The 23,145-nt window shown below is 34.3% G+C and overlaps 1 protein-coding gene across 1 annotated transcript in view; it reads right to left on the bottom strand.

Annotated features, from left to right (window-relative positions):
* Positions 1–23,145, bottom strand: part of LOC150103122 (putative RNA polymerase II subunit B1 CTD phosphatase RPAP2) — a 110,441-nt gene that overhangs the window by 44,440 nt on the left and 42,856 nt on the right. The window contains exons 5-6 of the mRNA XM_090397941.1: positions 12,830–12,963; positions 2,416–2,643 (exon numbers count right to left, since the gene is read on the bottom strand). Coding sequence (XP_090254067.1) covers positions 2,416–2,643; positions 12,830–12,963 — 362 coding nt within the window. The remainder of the gene's footprint in view (positions 1–2,415; positions 2,644–12,829; positions 12,964–23,145) is intronic.

The following is a 23,145-nucleotide window of genomic DNA, read 5'->3' on the forward strand; positions in this document are numbered from 1 at the left end:
ACCAACCAAGTCACTCTCCTTGCCTGGTCTTTGTAACCCTCACGGAATTGGTTATTACCAATTCTCTTATGCTGCCTCCATAATGCCTTTTTTCTCTGTATCGCTGGCTTAATCTCTTCATTTACCCATTTCACACCTACCTTATTTAACCTTCTGATCCTTGGAATACATTTAGACATTGCTTTTATGAGATAGTTCTTGAATATCCTCCAAGCTGCATCGATCTCTTTTCCACACCTGCAAGTTGTCTCCTGAGCTCTACATAATCACCAGCCTTATAGTTCCACATATACCCTTTTCTCACAGCATTCCTCACACTGCTGGCAACTACCCAGGTAATCGCTTCATAGTCACTCTCACTAACTGGAAGGTGATTTGATACCTCATTTATAATTATATCCTTTGATAAGATGATCAAATCCTAAAACCCTCAAATCCTCGTGTGCCCTCTGTTACATCCTGCTGAGGTAGTTGTCTCTCAAAAACTCAAGAAACTCATTTTCTTTACTTCCAGTTGCTGTCTCATTATCCCAGTCTAAATTGCCATAGTTAAAATCACCCTTTTCTTTTTGCTTGGCTATTTGATTATACATTTCTTAGTCACTATCATCCACATTACTAGGTCTATAACAACATCCAAGTATTTCATTCTACTCACCTCTATCTCACACCATACTGCCTCAAAACCACTGGCACTATTTCCCTCTTGCATCTCTACTTTGTATGGACTTAACTCTTTCTCTATCATCAATAGACCCCCCCCCTCCCTTTTTACTTTTTCTATCCTCATGAAACACATCATACCCTTCTGTCTCTATCCTATCAGGATGTTGTCCTCATTCAACCATGTTTCACTTATTCCAACAATTTTTGGGTGAACAGACTCAATTAATGCAATCATTTCATTTGCCTTGTTTCTTACACTTTAGCATTTGTACACAAACACAGCAGCTTATTCCTGGATCTATAGCTACTTCAACTGACAGTACTTATTTGACATGACTTCATGCTTAACTCAAGCCATTTCTTTTTCTCCTTATTCATGTTTGAACCTTCTTCAGATCCAACTGTTTTCCCTTGATCCCAGGTCATTCCCTTCCCTTTTTGTCTACAGATGCATTCACATCCTCTTGAAGCATCTACCTTTCTCACGCTGTGTTCCTTTGTCCACCCTGAGCCTTGCTGTTTCCCTGTGTCTTGCATGGTTCTCTCTTTCTCTATACTCATGCAATTACGAAACTGCACAATTGTACATTAACAAACTGCACTCCTTTCTCCTCACACAATTCTGCTAACATATCTTTCATAATCTCTGCTCTTAATCAGTGATGAGCAATTAAATAGTAAATCAAATACTCGGTTCAATCTGCATAAAGAATATTTTCTTTTTCTTTGATAAGAAAGTATTAATTTATTTTCCATTATTTAGCTATATTTTAATTTTTTAACCTGCACAACTAGTGGCTATGCGCTTCGCAACCATATGCCTGGGGAAGGAGTGTCCTAGGTTCGATTCCCGTCGGTGACGTGAGGAGCTGAAGGATCTTCCTCAGCCATAGCCAAGTTAGCCAGTCTTGGGCGTGGACAGCAGGGTTTTTTCCCCAGTTTATTCTGGGGTTTTTCATCCCGCAAAGCAGGCAAACTGGCCTTGAGAACTCAACACTAGCCATAGGATACCCCGGGGCATAAGGCTGACCACCTTATCCTGTAAACGGAGTGAGGTCCGATGATCAATGGACCCTCGACACTGCAAGGTAAAAGAGGGTATAAGGAAGATGATGATAATTCTGCCGTACAAAATGAACACCATGGGCTGCACAAAAAACTTGAGAGGGCCGCATGCACCCCACAGACCATTGGTTGCTCATCACTGCGTGTGGCTCCCTAAATTTTTTTTAACAGATATAATTTTAAAAATCGCTCTTCAATCCAAAAAGGTTGCTAACCCCTGGGCTAGATGATGATGTGCGATTGTTTATAAGAATCTTCTAGCCTGTTGGTTTCCTTAAAAAATAACCCATCTAAATGTAACTAATATGTTTAAAAAGGGGAAACAGTTATTTGATTTTTTTCCCTATTGTGCAGTGCATTTTAGAATGATGGCTGTTGAAATACTAAAAATAAATCTAATGTGTGGGTCAAATAGCAAACACATCATCCAAAAATTGTAGACATTGTAGACAAAATAGAGCTAACAGCTATAAACTTCTTTTATCCATTGTAGGATCCAAAATGGGTCGTAAGTGCTTTTGTTCTGTTACAGTTTTGAGAGCTCTGCTACCTGATTGTTAGTGCCTGTGTCTCAAATCGTCTGGAGCACAGCACTGCATGGCTAGATAAGTTTTGCAGTTAAATCAAATTTTTAAATTCAATATAAGTTAGGCTTAAAACAATCAAAGAAGTAAAATAAAATACCTTTCCTGTAAATGATAATTATAGTCAGTATGATATACCATATTCTTCTCTTTTATATGAAGACTAGTTAACTGGGAAGCATATTTCTCAATGTCTTCATTTTTGACATATGGTGATAACCCAATTCTTTTTAACATATTTCGTTCAGTGTCATCAAACAGTTTCACTTCAACTTCATTCTTTTTAACTAGTACATGACCAAAATCCACTTCATTACCAGGAGTACCTCTGAAAAAAAAATAAAAAATACTATACTATTATTACTATAAATTACTATTACAAAAAGTACAATAAAAGTATCAGAAATTATAAAGGTGACATAAAAACTGAAAATAAAGATTATTATACGGGCACCTCCATGGAGTCCGAAAACTCATCGGAGGAGACCCAATCTATCATACCTCTCCTTGAACCCATTAAAGAAAAAACACTCACAACTGATTCTGGCAACCCATTCCACTCATTCACCACTCTCCAAGCAAAAAATCTAATCCTCACACTCCTAATGACCACACCTTTATTCAACTTCCAGGGATGACCAATTCTTCTAGTCCCTCTAGTCAAGTGCTGAAACATTTCCCCTGCATTTATCCTATAAAATCATTTAAGCAACTTAAATGTTTCTATCATATCCCCTCTTTTTCTCCTATTCTCCTGTCACATTCACATTAATAGCCCAGGTGTGAGGTCACAAACACAGATACCTTTGAGCCCTTTAAAGAGACATGAAGATGGCACAGTGTGTCAAATTCTTAGCACTCCAGTGGTTTTAAATGGTCCAGAAGGTGAGGCAGGGTGTGCACTGAGACAATAGCATCCAGAAGTCATTAGTGGCTGTGATTGGTATTGTGTGAAGCAGTCCAATTGAACATCATCATTTGTCATGAGTTGCTGTTTTTGTTTTCTGAGTTTAATCTGTATGAACTGACATGTTTATGACACCAATATAGACAAGTTTTTAATATATATTTATAATTTCTATAAATAATTCATAACTTTTTTTGCCCATATTTACAATGTGAAACTATGTTGACAATGTGCTGAATGTCCTGTTTTCTGCCAGAGCTTTCGTGGATTGTATGATTATAGTCGAATGAGATTGGAACCTGTGTATAATAAGTAAGTAAAACAAGTTATTTCAGCCTTTCTTTGGTTCAATCCAGAAAAACAATAATTTCCCAAGTGATTACTTTTTCCGATTTCCGTGCGTATTATATGGCTGTATTTAAAAATCATATCAAAATACAAATGATCCATATCTCACTTTAGTATTTGCCAATGATAATTTAATCTAACCATGAAGCATAAAAATTATATTAATTGATAAATTAAAATATTCAAAGTTATTCTACAATTAATTGCATTGGACGAATAAAGATGAGCGTTGATGTGCTATAGACTTAAAACTTTCGTACATCAATAAAAATGCAATCATACGGTCAAATTGAAGTGAATTTTGTAGCACGGGTTGCATAAGCCACAAGACAGCACACCCAACCTAAATGGGCACGTAATGCCACTGCTATGTATTGTCTATGAAGCTTTCAAAATGGTTCACCTATTTACTCATAATTTAATAATAAAAGGAAGTTTTTCTGGAGAAGGATGAAAGGAGATTTGCTGTTTCTGTAAGACTGCTAGATTCTGCATTAGTTATAAAAAAAAAAAAAAAAAAAAAAAAAAAAAAAAAAAAAAAAAAACCTGGAAAAAAGTTTTGAAAGATTAAAACTTACATCCTTTCACAACAAAGCAATTATCTTTGCTGGTTAATCCATAGATTATACCATATTTTCCCTCCCCCCCCACCCTCTCCTTGTAGTTTCCCGTTTTTTTTTTGTAACAGTATTTTCCATTGTATTTTAAAACACAAATACATATGCAAAAAAGTATATACAGTATTGAATACTGTTTGCTAGGTGGGCCCATAAAATGTCATGTGTCAATTTTTTTTGCATTTATCCATATCAAAAACATGAACTGCAGAGTATTGAGGAAACCGACACCCCTGGATCAGTTAAATAATATCAGGCTTGCTAAGATATGTTTCATGTGATTAATATAAACATATATACCACATACACACACAAACAAATCTTGTAAAAAAAAATCCCTTAACTGCATACAATGATAAAAAAAAATTGACATGACAATCTATGGGAGAAGTAGAAAACAACATTCAGTAACATATATATATATATATATATATATTGTATATCTCTATTATACAAAACAATAGGAAATAATGTCACAAAAAAGTCAGGAAACTACACAAGAGGTGGGGAAGAGAGAGAGAGAGAATATGGTACAATCCATTTATTAACTAGCAAAGTATAATTTCTTTAATGGAACCTGTGGTATTGTGATCAAGAAAGCAAACATTTTAGACGTAGTAAACAACTTTAATGAAAACAGCATAAATCATTTCTGATTTTTACATACAATAATAATTATCATCCTTCTACCACACTACAATCCAATTGAAAAAGAATTTCAATACCCTACCTTAAAGGAACCAATTGCTTGGTATCTTTAACATAATTATACCCAAGTTAAAAATACTTTCTACATCTAGATCTCCTCCTGAGATTTTTATTTAATAAGGTTAAAACACCTTATGGTAACTCGTTTTGGTAAAATACTTACAAGCTCTGCATTACTAAATCTTGGTATTTCTAGCCTGGCTCCCACTGATGAGACCTCAATAAAGGTTGAAACCGGTCTGGGTAGTGGCCCCTTGCCTTTAATACAAAACATCATACATCCCCTTCTTGGAGATGTGTTTTGGCATTAAGGGTAAATATTAAGATTAGTGATCAGAGCTTGCTCCACCTTTACCACGAGTTGCCTTGGTCTTGCACTACCTGTAGGATCAGCTAGTCTTGCATCAATTGCAGGCACAAACTTGACAATTTGTCTGTTTGCTCAGTTGGGAAAAAAAAATGGAGTAAAACCAAGTTTAAAATTGCTTGGTATCGTTAACATAATTATACCCAAGTTAAAAATACTTTCTACTTAAAGGAACCTTGGAACAAATAGCAGATTCTTTGTAAATTCAATCTATATTCTTCCTTCAAACCAGTTCAGAAACTGTCATCTACAAAAGGATACATTACCACCTCTTTCCTTACCAGGTGTCTATCTTGCTCATGTCATCTTTGCTATTTTGGACAGACTGGCCATTCTACCTTGATCAGAATCGAAAAACATGAGGACTATGTTACATTTTTATTTTTAATCTGATAAGTCTGGCCTTGCTTCTCATGCTATTGACACTAAGTGCAGTTCTTTGGAACCAGAAAAAAATACTTCCTTCCAGCAAGTTCATCTGAACCTCAACCGATTAGACTGTATGCCAATCTCCAAGTTTTGGGAAGTGATCACTATTAATTGTTCATATAAGTTTATTTTTATAAAAATTAATAATTTTTTTGAATTGTTTTTTATTTATACAATTTTTTACAAGTGTGTCATTGATCTCTAATAGTGTAACCATGTACTTCAGCTGCGACTGAGACATGAGTTAATAAATGCATGATTTGTGATTCTTGTTTTGAATGTTAACGGTCTGTCTCCCTGATGATGTCCATGTAACGTTGAATGAAATACACTGGAGTTTTTTTAATAAAATTCTATATATTTTGTTGCGTGTATATGCCATGAAAGTTATTTAAATATGTCCAGTGCACATATTCCATTAAAACTATTTATTCAGTGCAAAGTATGTTAGATTACATGCACAAGGAGTCTGGTAAACACCAGATACAGACAGAGACAAAGTTTATCTTTGTAGATGGAAAGCTAATCTAAGGTAGTATGGAAGAGGAAAGGGTAGCTATGTAGTTATAAGGTGAGGAAAGGGTAGGACAATGTGGTTATAAGGTGAAATTCTGTCATTCTCCTCTGACAACTGTTCTAAGTCTTAAAACTTTTATCAGATTTATAAGATTAGGCTTCTGTGCTTACTTGCCTTACAATGTACTATCTTTTTAATATTCCTTCATCTTTGAATACCTATCAGATTCATCCCTGGTGTTTTTATTCAAATAATATTTCTTTAGCCTATGAAAATGGGTGATTATTTTTTCAGATGATTGATATCCTCTATCTTTTATTGTCAACCCTTTTATCATTTATCAGCTTGTCAATCTCAGCTCTTAGTCTTGCTTCTTTCTGGTGGAAAGTCTCCATGTCAGATTCAGCAGATTCATTTATGCATTCATATAGAGATCAATTTCTTTTGTATCTGGACAGTTTTAGTTTAAATGAAAACTTGCATGTAATTCAGCCAGCAGTACTAGAAGGAAATTGTGAAAAAATCACTGATTCTGAAAATGCAGAAAACTCTAGCAGTAGTAGAAAAAAGTTCAGACATTATAATTTAAGACCACCTACCAAAAGAAACATTTATTTTTGTAACCAACAAAATACAAAAGAATTATGATTATTTTTTTTAAGATGGATTTGTTTCTACAAATTATTAACTAACTCTTATGAGACATACACACACATACAAGCAAAACATGATTCATTATATTACAGACAATACACATTTACCACTGGAAACATTCCTACTAACAAATGGGTAGAAATGTTTCAAGACACCTGTTAATTGATGCTCAGACTACTCTGCTAGCTAGAGGCATGATTTTGCTGTCATACCTAAAACCATTCCATATCTTGATGTTTTTTTTTTTTGCATAACAACAAACAAGATCTTTCTGGTCTTTCAAAATGCCGCAATTATATAGGATAAATGTAAAATTATACAGTGATGTATATCCTACATTTATGTTGTAAGTCAGCAGTAAGAATTGAAGGAAAATAAAGGAAGATGGTCTGATGTAAAATCAGGTATAAAACAAGGTTGCACAATGTCAACAACCTTAACATTGTGTAGTCATCATCAATATGGATCGCAATATGAAAGAAAGTAGATTAAACCTGATATTAGAACCACAGATATCAAACTACTAAACACATTCAGTGCAAGTCTCCAGGGTTCTTTAACTAAATTGAATAACAAAATTAGGCATGATAATCAGCAATAAAGAGACCAAAACTATGAAAATAGACAGGAATATAGAAAACTTTAGCTACATTCTAAATGGAGAACCTACAGAACAAGTAAAATATTTCAGCTATTTAGGCATAGTTTTTAGTGAAGATAGCAATTAAATATTAACACAGAATACTCATATTTGCAAATTTAGGGGCACAAAAACACACATGTTGAACAGATTATTTTATTAATTACTAATAAAATAAAACTTGACATTTCGACCCCTGTATCGAGGTCATCATCGGAAGAATACAAGTGTATAAGGAACCAAGCTACATGCTCCTGCCCTGTATACCGGTAAATCTACGTAGTTAATTAATCCCTTTCCCTAGCCTGACCTCTAGTGATAAAAAAAAAATTAAAAAAATAAAATAAATAAATAAAAAATAATATATATAAAAAATAAATAAATACAACTACAATAAACTGCTAAAGTCCTCATGTATTAATATTCTTCTGGATAGTTCTGATTGTTATAATATGATTTCTTTCAGTTGCTGTTGAATGTTACAAACACTTCACCAGGTTGTCTTCTTGTAGTGGGATTTTTCTATGGCTAGTTTAGGTTGTTATACAGGTTGTAGATGGGTCCTCCACATTCTTGAAATGGTTAGGCTATCATTTTTGTTGAGATTTGGGTTTTGTTTGAGCATTTCACATGACTCTTTAAATTTTCTCTCAAACCAGATTTTACCAAGTCCATACACCGCACCGAAACCTGGTTTGAGAGAAAATTTAAAGAGTCATGTGAAATGCTCAAACACAACCCAAATCTCAACAAAAATGATAGCCTAACCATTTCAAGAATGTGGAGGACCCATCTACAACCTGTATAACAACCTAAACTAGCCATAGAAAAATCCCACTACAAGAAGACAACCTGGTGAAGTGTTTGTAACATTCAACAGCAACTGAAAGAAATCATATTATAACAATCAGAACTATCCAGAAGAATATTAATACATGAGGATTTTAGCAGTTTATTGTAGTTGTATTTATTTTTTTTATATATATTATTTATTATTATTTTTTTTTTTATTTATTTATTTTTTAATTTTTTTTTTTTTATCACTAGAGGTCAGGCTAGGGAAAGGGATTAATTAACTACGTAGATTTACCGGTATACAGGGTAGGAGCATGTAGCTTGGTTCCTTATACACTTGTATTCTTTCGATGATGACCTCGATACAGGGGTCGAAACGTCAAGTTTTATTTTATTAGTAATTAATAAAATAATCTGTTCAATAATAATCTGTTTCCTAAATTTACAAATATGAGTGCTGATCACCATGTAACCTTAAAAGAAAGAATTAACATAGAATAAGCAAAGCTAGTATGGTGGGAAGCCAGATGAATAAATTTATATGGAATAAGAGAGAAAATTAGCCAAACCACTAAACTAGTAGTATACAACATAGATTTGAGAGTGCTGAAAAAAAATCAGAAGCTTGAACAGATGACATTAAAAATGAAGATATTACTAAATATACGAAGAGCCAAAGGCTTCAATTCGGTGACATAACTTATTTAAGTTAAGGGATATTACATCCCATATTGTTTCTTAGCTGAATAAGAAGATATTAGAAAGAAAAAAAAATACTAACAAGGTCAAGTTTCTTGACATTGTTTGCATTCTAATGTGTGAGCAAAGCTAATCTAAGGTAGTATGGTCACTTAAACAGAATGGAAGAGGAAAGAGTAGCAAAACAAGTATTTGGTGCCAAGATGGCAGGGAAAAGACCCAGAGGGAGACCAAAATCTTGGTGGGATGATTGATTCAGAAGTGCCAAAATCTTACGTATGACAGTATTGGAGTGGTGACAAGTAAGACTAATTTGGAGGAAAATTGTTGATAGGAGATTACATTATTGCTAAACTTAATCAAGTAGTACTGTCTTAGCAGCCTGAACATCACTCGAGGATAGAGATATCAGGAAATTTAAAAAAAATTTAAAAAAACTGATTATACAGCTAATTCTCTTTTTACACGGGCTTTTTTTACATGATTTTGAAATAACACGGTTTAGAAAACAGAGGCAATTTTGATTTTACATGGTTCAAATGGCTTATTTTTAAAATTTCTGTTTGCATTCAGTTGCATTAAAAAGGGTATTTCCATTATAATTATCATTTCCTAGAACAGTACATATGTACAATACTTAAACTTGAATTTTTGGGAACCACCTCAATGTTTTAAATATCAGGGAATACTCTACACTACAGAATGGACAATTGAGGCAACAACAAAAAAATCAATTTTTGTAATTACAATTCCCTGAGGTTAAGCCGACAGATGATTTCCTAGAAGTTAATCCGTTACCAGAGATCTACCTATATAAAGCTGCTTGGAAGGAGTTAAACTGTTCGCTAGGTAATCTTTTCTTGTTTACATTTCAAAATGTTTAAAACCATTACTCATTAATCGATCCCAAAGGCCAAAGGGCAATGAAAGGTGTGGATTTTAACACATTACCAGTGCAAAATAAATTTTTAATGAATGGTTCCATCATTGTTTTGTTCCAGAAGTTAAACACTATTTGATGGGAAAAAAAATCTGGACTTGAAAGTTTTATTGATTATAGACAATGCACTGGCCATCCTGTTTTAGAACACCCAAATGTGGAATTTTGTTTTCTGCCACCTAATACAACATCCTTAATACAACCACTAGACCAGGGTGTGATCGCTACTTTCAAAACTTACTACATAAGAAGAACATTCCAATACATTTTGGATAAATAAGATAAGGATAATTTACTGACAGCTATTGATGTGTGGAAGAAATTTTCTATTTTGGATTGCATCAAACTTACTAAGTTGGCATTATCAGAATGGAAACCATCAACTTTAATTGCATGCTGGAAAGCTACTTAACCAGAATGTGTGAAAAAGAAAAACCTGTACCTTTGGATACAACTGAATATCCCAATATCATCAGATTAGCACATGCAGTTGGTGGAGAAGGATTTGATGATTTTTCGTCTGCAGATATTGAAGAATTGATGGTTGACAAGGCTGTTAGTGATGACAAAATAATAGAAGTTGTCCTTGAGAATCTTGATGAAAAAGAAAAAGTGATGAGAGAGAGAGATTCCACTCACTGAAGGAATAATTAAAGAAGGGCTTCAAATGGCCAGTAAATTGCAAAGTCATTTTCTTACACATGATCCAAATACTGAACGAGTTGAACAGTTTAAACATGAACTGAAGTCATGTATGGTGTGATATGAAGAATTATACAAAGATCTAGTCAAAACAGAATCTCAACGATTCTTTACAGAGTTCGTGGAAAAAAAAAAAAATCAACAGAATTATTGGAAATTAGTGCTAATTTAGTTCTTTTTACTGAAGAAAACGTTTCGCATTGCAGTATGAACAAGAAGGCCAAAGTGTGTGAGACTGGAATTAAATCAGTTGACACAAACGAATGAGGCTACTGTCAGAAAGTAACAGCGAATAAAATTTAACTAATAACCATATGCACAGTGTATTTGAGCCTTTTTGAATTTCTATTTTATTAGTGACACACTGTTTTCTTTAAGAAAGATACATATGTATATACCTTAAATAAGTATTTGAAATAAAAAGAAAACATTCCATTAAAATTAAATTGTTTTATTCAATGATTTTCATATATTTTGTTTTAAAATAACTTACTGTTCGCATCGAGTTTTCACATCTGGAACCATTCTTCTATTTTTTCATATCAACTGTATTCTTTTTTACACAGATTTTTTATTTACAAGTTTATATATATATATATATATATATATATGTATACATATATATATATATATATATATATATATATGTATATATATTTTTTTTTTACTAGTGGTAACTTTACAAATGAGGTTGTGCAACCTACAGAACATCAGCAGTAGTGCGAGTAGACTAAAAAAAAAACTTAACATTGAATTTGAAGAAATACATGAGGAGAGGCTATTCCAAAAGACTGATACCTCCAAACGACAAAATTTCTATACTTCTGCAAGTATAGAAATGAACTGTAAAAGGTTGATGACTCTACATGTGTTTTAACAGAATTAGAGGAACATCAGTAGTAATGTGAATAGACTCAAAAAAAAAAACAACAACTTAACATTGAATTTGAAGAAATACACGAGGAGAGGCTGATTCAAAAGACAGTAGTGGAGGGAATGAATAAAGCAAAATTTGTTGTGCAAGTACAGAAATGAACTGTAAAAGGTTGATGACTCTACATGTGTTTTAACAGAATTAGAGAAAAGTAGAGGAAATGCTGATGTCAATTATGATGAAACAGGGCCTATGGAAATATCTATAGGAAATGAAAGAGGAGCAGCTAATCAATGTGTAAAAGAACATGAAGTGAAATTTTTTTTTTTTGCGACTCCAATCCCACAAAAAGTTGTACTTATAGTGCACTAGCATCATGAATTAACTAAGGATTTTTTATTATTATTTATTTATTTTTTTTTTTTTACATGATCTGGAAACCCTGCTCTAGAGAACAAATGCGGAACTTTTTCAAGCCATTCCATGTCCCAAAAAATTGAACAGTGGCTTGCACTAGGCATTGAAACTCATCTTCCACCTATAAAGAAAATCAAACATTCATGTCCATGGTGAAACTATAACCTGCTGGTTGGAGAGCAGGTATGTTAACCATTTCACTAACTAACAAGATCAGCAAAATGGTGAGACACAGGTCATAAATTAACAATTACTATCATGTACTGAGTGAAGGGTTTTTAAGGAGCTCTTAGGGACATTGTCCCAAATGAGAGAAGCATTCAAAGTTTAATGATAAGGATCTGTCTGCCATTATAATTAATGTATCATTAGGAAAAAAAAAGCTGGGAATGCAGGTGCAAAGGTAACAAGAAAGAACATAGGATAGAATCTTACTTAATAAGCTTTTTGTATCAAACCTTATCATATATCTTAGAGATATCAAGAGCAATACAACTTCAAGTTTTTTTGTCCAAAGGTGAGTAGCAAGAGCAAGCAGTTTTCAGCAGGTACAGGTAATCACCTTTACTGTTTCAAAAAATAACTGATTATATATCAGAATTTACTTATAGGAGACAATTATATTCAGTTACTTGATTTTTGAATAATTCAAATTTGCCACAGCTTGTTAACTGCTGGATTTCACATAAAAATATTTCAAACAAGTCCAGTAATGAACTGCTAGGTTACAATTCATTTTCTCCTGAGTACATCATCCCTATCTTCTATTGTAGATATACTTTTCATTTATTTCATTGATTCATGAATTTTTCTTAACAGGTAAATTAACTGATAAAAAAAAAAAAAAATACTAGTAATCATTATTTATAAAAGTTTTAAATTGGTAATTTAAAATCATACCTTTTATCTTCTACTGGAAGGAGAGCTATCTTTGTTTTTTCTGTATCATCATCGTCACGAAGCCAAAGAGGACTTGTTGAGATCTGGGCTCTGAGAAAATTTGAAGCTTTAAAACAGTTGTTACTACAGAATTTCTGAAACAAAACAATATTTTGAATATTAATTTGTAAATACGAAATTTTAAAATAGAATTTCTGAAACAAAATGATCATTTTTGATTAGTTGTTAATCTTCATGTGAGCGTACTGCCATATTTTTATAAAAGTATTATGACCATTTGGACTGGTTAATCAGCTAAGGTTAAGTGCAAAGAACACAAAGACTACATCCAACTTCATGAACTTGGTAAGTCTAGGCTAGAACATCATGGCATTAACACAGATCACTAAATAAAATAGCATAATATGACCCCCTTCACATCATAGTCCTTATAAATTTACAAGATTATTTAAGGAATTGTATGCAGCCTTTCTACATCAGACAAATCTCACAACTGATTCTATGTTCATTTCTCACATGTGGAAAGTAGTTATCCAAAAGGCATATATAGTAAATTTAATTTCCTGCCACTGTAATTAATTAATATTTAACAAGATATCATTCCATTTACATGTGAAATTTTATATGATTCAAAAACTTATAATTTCTTCACATTAATACATTTTTTTTTATATAAACTTAATTCCTTGAATGCTTGAACTATAATAAATAAATACTTTACAAGTGTCACTTTTTTTGGTATAATTCACAATACATGCCATCTCTATCCTAATTTTCTTCCAACTTAATTTTCTACTAAAAAGCATTAAGTTATGCACAACTACCCCACAATTTTTCGCTTAGGGATGTATGAAGGATAACATGGACTATTTGACTTCACCAAAAATTATAGGCATATAATTTCAAGAAGAGAATATAAGGGGGTATTGTATTTTCAGGGAAAAACAGTAGGAGAGGTATTGTTGATGATAGCTGAAGAACTTCAACCAATAAAAATAGAAGTTGAGGATTTCAAGTTGATGAGGATTTCAAGGATTTCAAGATGGTTCATTTGAGGCTATCTGCCAAAGCCTCAAGAGCGGAAAGGAAAAACAGATTGTTGGTTGCAGCTATAGATGAAGTCCACAGGAATATGTGGAAGCCATGCATCGGTAGATTAGCATTACGAGTGCAGGCCGAGGAATTATGGGGAGATACACAGGGACATAGATTGGAGGGAGGAAAGGGCACATGGCAAGATGGAAATGGAATTTATTCGGTTACTAAGGGATAATTATCTGAAGCAGCATATCATGGACAAGGGATTTGAGAAGGCTGGATCTGGTAACAGCATCAGATGTATCAATAATAATGTTAGACACTCTGCCTTCTAAAAAGAAAAGTGACATGTAGTCTCATTGTGGGATGTTGCTAAATGTAGAATTATCTGTCAAGAAAGGAGTAATGTTAAAATACAAAGCTGGTAACCATAACAAACTTAGAAGGCAGTTTGGAGATGCTACAAGGAAAGAATGTCAGCAGTGTATGAGAAGTGATTAGGGATTATTTGAGAGAAGCAGTATCTGATGCATACCCAGGGTCAGGAGGATAAACCAAATAGGGATTAAGTGGATGAATAATGATATAAAGCAGGAGCTGCTTTGACCAGATCCAGCCTTCTCAAATCCCTTGTTACCTCCATGATATGCTTGGGGGTGCTTAAGGGTCAAAGCTGTATAACCGAGAGGAGACCTCCACATAGCTTTCAAAGGAATGCGGAGAACCGACCAGGGCTTCTGACCTAATGTCCAATCCTCACCTTCTCGTGGTGCACCCTGTTGGGTATCTACTTGGATACTGAACGGATGAGGATGGGCTGGTAATTTGGGATTTAGCCGACCAAATTGTATTCTTCTTGGTTAAACCAAAATATAGAATGATGGTACAACATGACAAAATTTCATGCCAGCTGGGGCGTCGCCCGGTTAAACAAAGCCCCCGTTGTTTTCGCCAGGGAACCAGGGCAAACAGCCAGCTACTGGAACAAATCTGAAAATAAACCCCAACTCAACATCACCAGAGTTAAAGATCGGTACTATCAATGTAAGAAGCCTGAATGGCAAAGAAATGGAGCTAGCTGAGGAATTAGATAAGTACCAGATCGACATAATAGGGGTGACTGAAACAAAAAAGACAAAAACTGGTGAGATCTTTCTGAGCAATAAATACAAAATGTTATATTCAGGCAATGACAATCAAGGAAAAGAAGGAGTAGCCATAGTATTCAACACAAAATACGAGGCTAATCTTCTTGAATGGCAGTCAGTCTCAAGTAGAGTAATGTGGGCAAATATGAGAATGGGGAACTGGACAATGAGACTTATTTGTGCCTATGGTCCCACAGAAGGTTCTACTAAGGTAGAAGTGGAGGAATTTTTTGAGGCTTTAGAAAAAGCAACTGACACAATGAAAAATGAAAAGTTGGTCCTTGTTGGGGATCTAAATAGCAGAGTAGGAAATGATTGTGAGACATACAAAAATATTTTGGGAAAATTTGAAGAAAAGAGCAAAGCTAATAATAATGGCAAATATCTGTTGGATTTCTGCTCAGGACATGGACTGGTTATTACTAACACCATGTTCCAACATAAAAATGTGCACAAATTCACATGGAGAGAAGAGGCAAGGAATAAGAAAAGTCTCATTGACTATGTTATTGTTGATAGTGATGTTTTCTCCCTGGTGCAGGACACCAGAGTGTACAGAGGATTTGAAATTGGAAGTGATCACTATTTAGTCTTGAGCAGGATAAAATTGAATTTCATATTGAAAAGAATAACATGTAAGAAAGTTTTAAAGCGAATAAAAGTTGAGCAGCTCTCAGATGTGAGCTGTAGACTAAAATACACAAAGATTATTGAAGGAAAAATGAAAGAGTTTGAGAACAGAAATCAAACCCTGGAGATTCAGTGGCAAGCCTTAAAGAAAACCCTGATTGATTCAGCCAGAGAGGCATGTGGTGAGGTAGTGTGCAATGATAGAAAAATCAGAACTCCCTGGTGGACACAGGAGGTTAAAGAGGCAGTGAAGGAAAAGAAGAAAGCATACCAATAGTTCCTGTCAAATAAGTCAGCTTGTGCTCTTAGAGAATATAGAGACAAATGCAAGAATGCTAAACACTGTGTAAAACTAGCTAAACAAAAGTCATGGGAGGACTTTGGCAAGAAAATAGAAAATAAATATCAAGAAGGTGGCAAAATTTTCTGGAGGTTGTTGAAGAAGCTTAAGAATGGAGGAAAGAGTGCTATAAAAGGAATTAGAGATGATAAAGGTGACATGAAAACAGGAGAAAAAGATATCCTTGAAGTATGGAGTAATTACTTTGAAAAACTGCTAAATGAAAAAGCAGTGATGACAGCACAGTGGTAAAAAACACTGACAAGGCATGCAGTCAGGAATACATATCCATACATGAAGTAGAAAAAGCCATCAAAGGCTTGAAATGTGGAAAGGCAGCAGTAGTAGATGATATTCGACCAGAAATGCTGAAGTATAGTGGTATAAGAGTCTTACAGTGGTGGCTCTGCATAGTTCAAAAAGCCTGAACAGAGGGACGAATTCCCGATGATTGGAGTAGAGCTCTCATAGTACCCATATATAAAAAGGGAAATAAAACTGAATGTTAGAATTACAGAGGTATTTCCCTACTGAGTGTTCCTGGCAAGATCTATGCAAGTATACTTGAGAAACGGTTGAGAAGAATTGTGGAAGAAAAGCTTGGTGAAGAACAAGCTGGATTCAGGCCAAATAGAGGCTGTCAGGATCAGATCTTCACTTTACGACAAATAGTCGAGAAAGCATGGGGAATATAACAAAGATCTGTATTTAAGTTTTGTCGATCTGGACAAGGCATATAACAAGGTACCAAGAGAGAAGCTATTCAATACGCTGCAGTTATATGGGGTCAATGGGACATTATATCAAGCAATACTTAGTCTTTATTTGAGTTGTAAGTCAGCAGTTAGAATTGAAGGAAGTACAGGAAGATGGTTTAATGTTAAATCTGGTGTGAGACAAGGATGTACATTATCCCCTCTGTTATTCATTATCTATATGGATCGCATTATGAAGGAAAGTGGTATTAAACATGATATCAAAATTGGAGATGTTAATTTCAGCTCTATGCTTTATGCGGATGATGTTATACTTCTAAATAAATCCGCTACAAGTCTGCAAGATTCTCTGACTAAATTGAATAGCTCTTGTAATAGATATGGTATGAAGGTCAGCAATAAAAAGACAAAGACAATGAAAATAGGCAGAATCATTGAAAATGTCAACTGTGTTGTGAATGGAGAACCTGTGGAACAAGTAAAACATTTCAGCTATTTAGGCACGATTTTTACTGAAGATGGTAAATTAAATATAGAAATAGACAACAGAATCAGCAAAGCTGGTATGGTGGGAAGTAAATTGAATAAATTCATATGGAATAAGAGAGAAATTAGTCGGAACACTAAATTAGCTGTATACAAGACAGTGTTCAAACCAGTTTTAACTTATGGATCTGAGAGCTGGGTCAGAAGTAAAACACTTGACCAAAGACTAGAGACTTCAGATATGAGAGTCCTCAGAAAGATTATAGGCGTGAACAGGTGGCATCAATGGCAGTATCATATTAAAATCGAGGATATTAGGAAAGAACTTGACATTGTCAGCATCCAGGAATGCATTAGCAGAGCTAATCTCAGGTGGTATGGTCACTTAAACAGAATGGGCGAGGAAAGATTAGCAAAACAAGTGTTCTCTGCCAGGTTGGCAGGAAAACGACCGAGAGGAAGACCAAGATATAGGTGGATTGATACGGTACAAAGTGCTTTAAACGATAGAAATATAAGATCTGATAATATTGGAGTGTTGACAAGTAACAGACTGATTTGGAGGAAAATTGTAGATAGGAAATTAATAATGATGTAATTTTTTTCATGTAGTACTATCATATCCTGTACACCCCTTGAGGGTACATGGCAGGAATTTGATGATGATGATGATGAGCAGGAGCTGCAAAGAAAGCAAATATTGTGGAGGCAATGCAGAGAAAAAGGTAATTAGCATATAAATTAAACTTGACAAGAAATTATACTCATGAGCAGTACAAAGTGCAGGCAAGAAAGGTGACTAGTGAGGTAAGAAAGACTAAATCAGATTAAGAGAAAAAATTAGCTAAGCAGGCCAAAATCCAGAAGTGTGTTTTTGCTATATAGTGAGTAAGAGGTAAGCAGGTGACAGAAGCAGAAAGAAATAATTGAGTTAAGTGACTACTTTGCAAGGGATGTGTCATCTGGGTGGAGATTTTACAGTTTCTGATGTGCCATACTAATTTGTTTACCTAATTTGAAAAATGAGGTAAACAAACTGGATGTGCTCAGAATACTAAAAATTATCAATGTGAAAATAGCAGTGGGACTGGATGGCATGTTGGTTCATGTACTATGAGAATGTGCAAAAGAATTAGCAGTGCTCCTGATGAAGTTGTTTAAGTCTCAGCTCTGACAAGGTTCTAAGGGAGTGGAAAAAGGATAAAATAGTCCCATTATTTCCTGCTCATACTGTCTGTGTTACTGGACAATTTCTCAGTAACAGGCTGTCAATCTTCCAATAATTGCCTTGCTGCACATGTGCAAAGCAACTGCATGAAAACAGAGATTAATAATGGCTACCACACTGTCATTTCTTAAAATCATTGGAGATATCCTCTTACACATTTGTCATAAAGTCTTAAGTGAACTTGCAAAAAACTCATCTCCATTCTTTTTCTCTCCCATTACTTGATTATCATATTCTTGCAGTAATGCTGTCAATCTTCCAATAATTGCCTTGCTGCACATGTGCAAAGCAACTGCATGAAAACAGAGATTAATAATGGCTACCACACTGTCATTAATGAAATGAGGCCTTTTATGAACTGAGAACAGGTACTATTGTATAATGTTTACAAATTTAACAAACTGAATCAAGATCATTGAAATTATTACAAACATCAAACCTCTGGTCTAATCTGGTCATTTAATCTAAAAAAAAAAAAATGTTCATATTTCTAAACATACTGTATATAAACATGTAAAGTACTGACAGCACAGTTATAATAACTGAAATTAACTAAAGGATATAAAGTTGCAAATAAATTATATTGTTTAATCCTTTATCCAAGTATATACAGGTAGCCTAGTCATGAAATACTTCACATGCAAATTCTGTTTTCTTGAATACACTTGGATTAAAAAAAACCTTGATGAAACATTAAAACTGTGCAAAAGCTACTGTAAAAAAAATTCATAAATCGTAATTATTTTTTCAATTTGAAAGTTGAAATGTTTTACGCAACTTCATGCAAGAACTCTACTCTAATGCCACTAAGAGTACAGTTGTTATAGTCAACAGGAGTAAGGATTAGCTGTCTTTTGCCAAGCACTTTGGGGCACATCTCGATGTTGAAAGTTTATTTTTCACTTGGTCAGACTATAATAAATTTAGTTTAATCCTTTATCCAAGTGTGTGCAAACAAAGTTTGCACCTGAAAGTATCTTCAAGACTGGGGTAAAGTGGTACAACACCGGGCGACTCCTTGCAAAGGTGGAGCAAGATACCAACACTTCTATCTCAGTATCTCCCATAATGCAAAACACATCTCCTTGCAGATATGTATAATGTTATGCATTAAGGGAAGGGCCACTACCCAGACTAGTTTCGACTTTATTGAGGTCTCTTCAGTGGGAGCCAGGCCCAAGTGGAGATACCAAGGCAGAAGCATTAGCAAGGTCATCTCCTCCTATAGGAGCTGCCAAACAGTGTGCCACCTTTTTATTAATTTACTCTGGATTTAGAGAAAGATGTTGAAAGTTTATTTTTCACTTGGTCAGACTATAATAAATTTAGTTTAATCCTTTATCCAAGTGTGTGCAAACAAAGTTTGTGCCTGAAAGTATCTTCAAGACTGGGGTAAAGTGGTAAACATATCTCCTTGCGGATATTATACATATCTGCAAGGAGATATGTTTTGCATTATGGGAGATACTGAGATAAGAGTGTTGGTTGCTTGCTCCACCTTTGCAAGGAGTCACCCGGTGTTGTACCACTTCATCCCAGTCTTGAAGATACTTTCAGGCACAAACTTTGATTGCACACACTTGGATAAAGGATTAAACTAAATTTATTATAGAGACACATTCATTTTATCCAATAATGTATGACATTTCTAGTTTGTTTCAATTTCCATATCAGCAAATCCAACAGATTTCTACAATTGTACAAAATTACTAAATATATTAAAATCATGCATCATATGAGGGCTCATGAATAAGCTTACAAAATGATTTTTTCTTTCAGTAATGTTCAATTGATAATGCATGTTTTTTAAATCCCAATTAGCTGAGTTCGTTTTATAACACTTGAGAAAAAATCGTCCTCATCATCATCAAATTCCTGCTGTGTACCCTCATAGGGCATACAGGATATTATGATAGTACTACATGAAAAATGTTACACCATTACTAACTTCTGATTAACAATTTTCCTCCAAATTAATCTATAATCTGGCAAGACTCCAACAGTATCAGATCTTATATTTCTGTCTTCTAAGGCACTTTTTACTGTATCAATCCACTTAGATCTTGGTCTTACTCTGGGTCTTTTTCCTGCTAACCTGGCAAAGAACATGTGTTTTTGCTAATCTTTCCTTTCCCATTCTGTTTAAGTGACCATACCATCTGAGGTTAGCATTGCTAACACATTCCTGAACTCTAACACAATAGCAAGTTCTTTCCTAATATTCTCATTTTTAATATGATACTGCTATTGATGCCATCTATTCACTCCACTAATCTTTCTCAGGACTCTCATATCTGTGGTATCCAGTCTTTGATTAAGTGTTTTATTTCTAACCCAGCTCTCAGATCCATAGTTAAAATTGGTTTGAACACTGTATTGTATATGGCTAATCTAAGTGTTTTGAATAATTTCTTTCTTATTCCAAATTAATTTATTCAGCTGACTTCCTCCATACTAGCTTTACTAATTCTGTTGTCTCTTCCCATATTTAATTTGTCATCTTCACTAAAAAAATTGTGTCTTAAGTAGCAAGCTGAAATGTTTTGTTTGTTCTACAGGTTCACCATTCAAGATACAATAGATGTTTTGTTTCTGCCTATTTTCATTGTCTTTTTCTTTTCGTTGCTGATTTTCATACAAAATTTATTACAACATTTATTCAATTTAGTCAGCGAATCTTGCAGACTTGTACTGGATTAATTCAGAAATAGTTAATCTACTCTCCAGCTGCCTTTCCACATTTTAGGTTTTTGATTGCTTTTTCTACTTCAAATATGGATATGTATTGCTGACTGCATTCCTGTTGGGAGTTCTCTACCACTGTGCTGACACTGGTTGTTTCATTTAGTAATCTTTCGAAGTAATTACTCCAGACATCTAAAATATCTTCAGTTTTCATGTCCCCCTCTATCATCCTTTTACAGTACTCTTTCTTCCATTTCTAAGCTTTTTTAATAGCCTGCAGAATATTTTACCACATTCCTGATATTTATTTTCTATGTTCTCACCAAAGTCTTCCCATGACTTTTTTTTAGCTAGTTTTATACAGTGCTTCACTTTCTTACATTTTTCTCTGTATTCTCTAAGAGCACCAGTTGACTTACTTGCCAGGAACTTTCGATATTATTATTATTATTACATGACACCTCCAGCGAGTCCAAAGACTCATCGAGGGAAGGTACCTACTCTACAACTCTGTCTCCACCACTAAATTAAAAACGACAATGAACTGCAACTACAATCATCATCTACACCAACACCATCTACCACCACAACTAGTATTTTTACAAAAAATCACAAATATCTATGCCCATGACAGGATTTGAACCTGCAGCCTTTTTGCTGGAAAGCGGATACGCTAACCACTCAGCCAAGCAGGCCAATGTGCCTTCTTCTTTTCTTGACTGCCTCTTTAACTTCCTGAGTCAACCATGGAGTTCTGATTTTTTGATCCTTACAGACAACCTTACCACATGCCTCTCTGGCTGAATCAATCAATGTTATCTTCAGATTTGTCAATGAATCTCCAAGGTCTCAACCGTTTCATCATCAGGTAATCGTTTCCTACTCTGCTGTTTAGATCTCCAACAAGGACCAACTTTTCCTTTCTCATTGTATCAGCTGCCTTCCCTAATGCCTCGAAAATTCCTTAATTTTTTCCTTAGCAGAACCTTGTGTGGAATCATAGGCACATATGTCTCATTATCCAGTTTCCCCATTCTGATATTTGCTCACATCACCATGCTTGATATTGATTGCCATTCAAGAAGATTATCCTTGTATGTAGTGAATACTATAGATACTCCTTTTCCCTGATTATTATTGCTTTCAGTTTTGTCTATTATGTTGATCTGGTATTTATCAAATTCTTCTGCTTGTTCTATTTCTTTTCCATTGATAGTACCAATCTTAAACTCTGCTGATGTTGAGTTGAGATGTGTTCTGGAATTGGCTCCAGAGTAAAAAAATCCTTTGATCATCAAATGTTGAATTTTTTTTTTTTTTTGTTATTACATTTAGACATAATGAGAATGTTACAAAAATGAAAGGCATACGAACATCTGCAAGACTTCTCAAGTATAGTAAATTATACAACATATGACTCCTCTTCTAGTCCAAGGGAATCAGATGCTTAGAATAAGCAAATATTATTCCAAGAATTCAGATATTAGGATGGAGATATGTTCAGATAATATGTAAAAGGGCAAATAATGGATGTTGGAACAAATGATTTTTGAATGGTTCGCTGCAGTTTGGAAAGCTCAAATAACTTGAAAGTGTGATGTTAAGAGGCCAGGTGTCATTGTAATTTAAACATTTTAAAGAGGGTTGATAAAAATTTAAAAAGTATAAGGATAGGTCATCATGGTGGCACTTTTTTTTTAATTTACAAAGTATTGTTGGAAGTTTCTTCAATAAAGAACAGGCTACAGAGATATGCAACAGCCACTTGCTGACAACAGGCAAGTGGCTGTTGCATAAAGCTATTCTTCCAATATATATAGGGATATTCAATACCTGTGTTATTGCAACATGTATTTATCAAACATGTATTGCAACATGTATTTATTAAGTTCGTTCCTCCTTACACTTCTTTACAAAATTCACCTTAAGAAAGAAGTGAAAAAAAAAACTGACCTCCAAAATTATTTCAAGTTCCTCTGTTGTAATCTGTGTCAAAACAAAGTAATTTGAATGTGATCATGTCACACTGTACATGAAGACTAATG

The sequence above is a fragment of the Typopeltis vanoorti genome, chromosome 9, assembly GCF_054136105.1.
Source record: "Typopeltis vanoorti isolate ZY-2024b chromosome 9, IOZ_Tvanoo_1.0, whole genome shotgun sequence".
NCBI classification, from domain to species: Eukaryota; Metazoa; Arthropoda; class Arachnida; order Uropygi; family Thelyphonidae; genus Typopeltis; species Typopeltis vanoorti.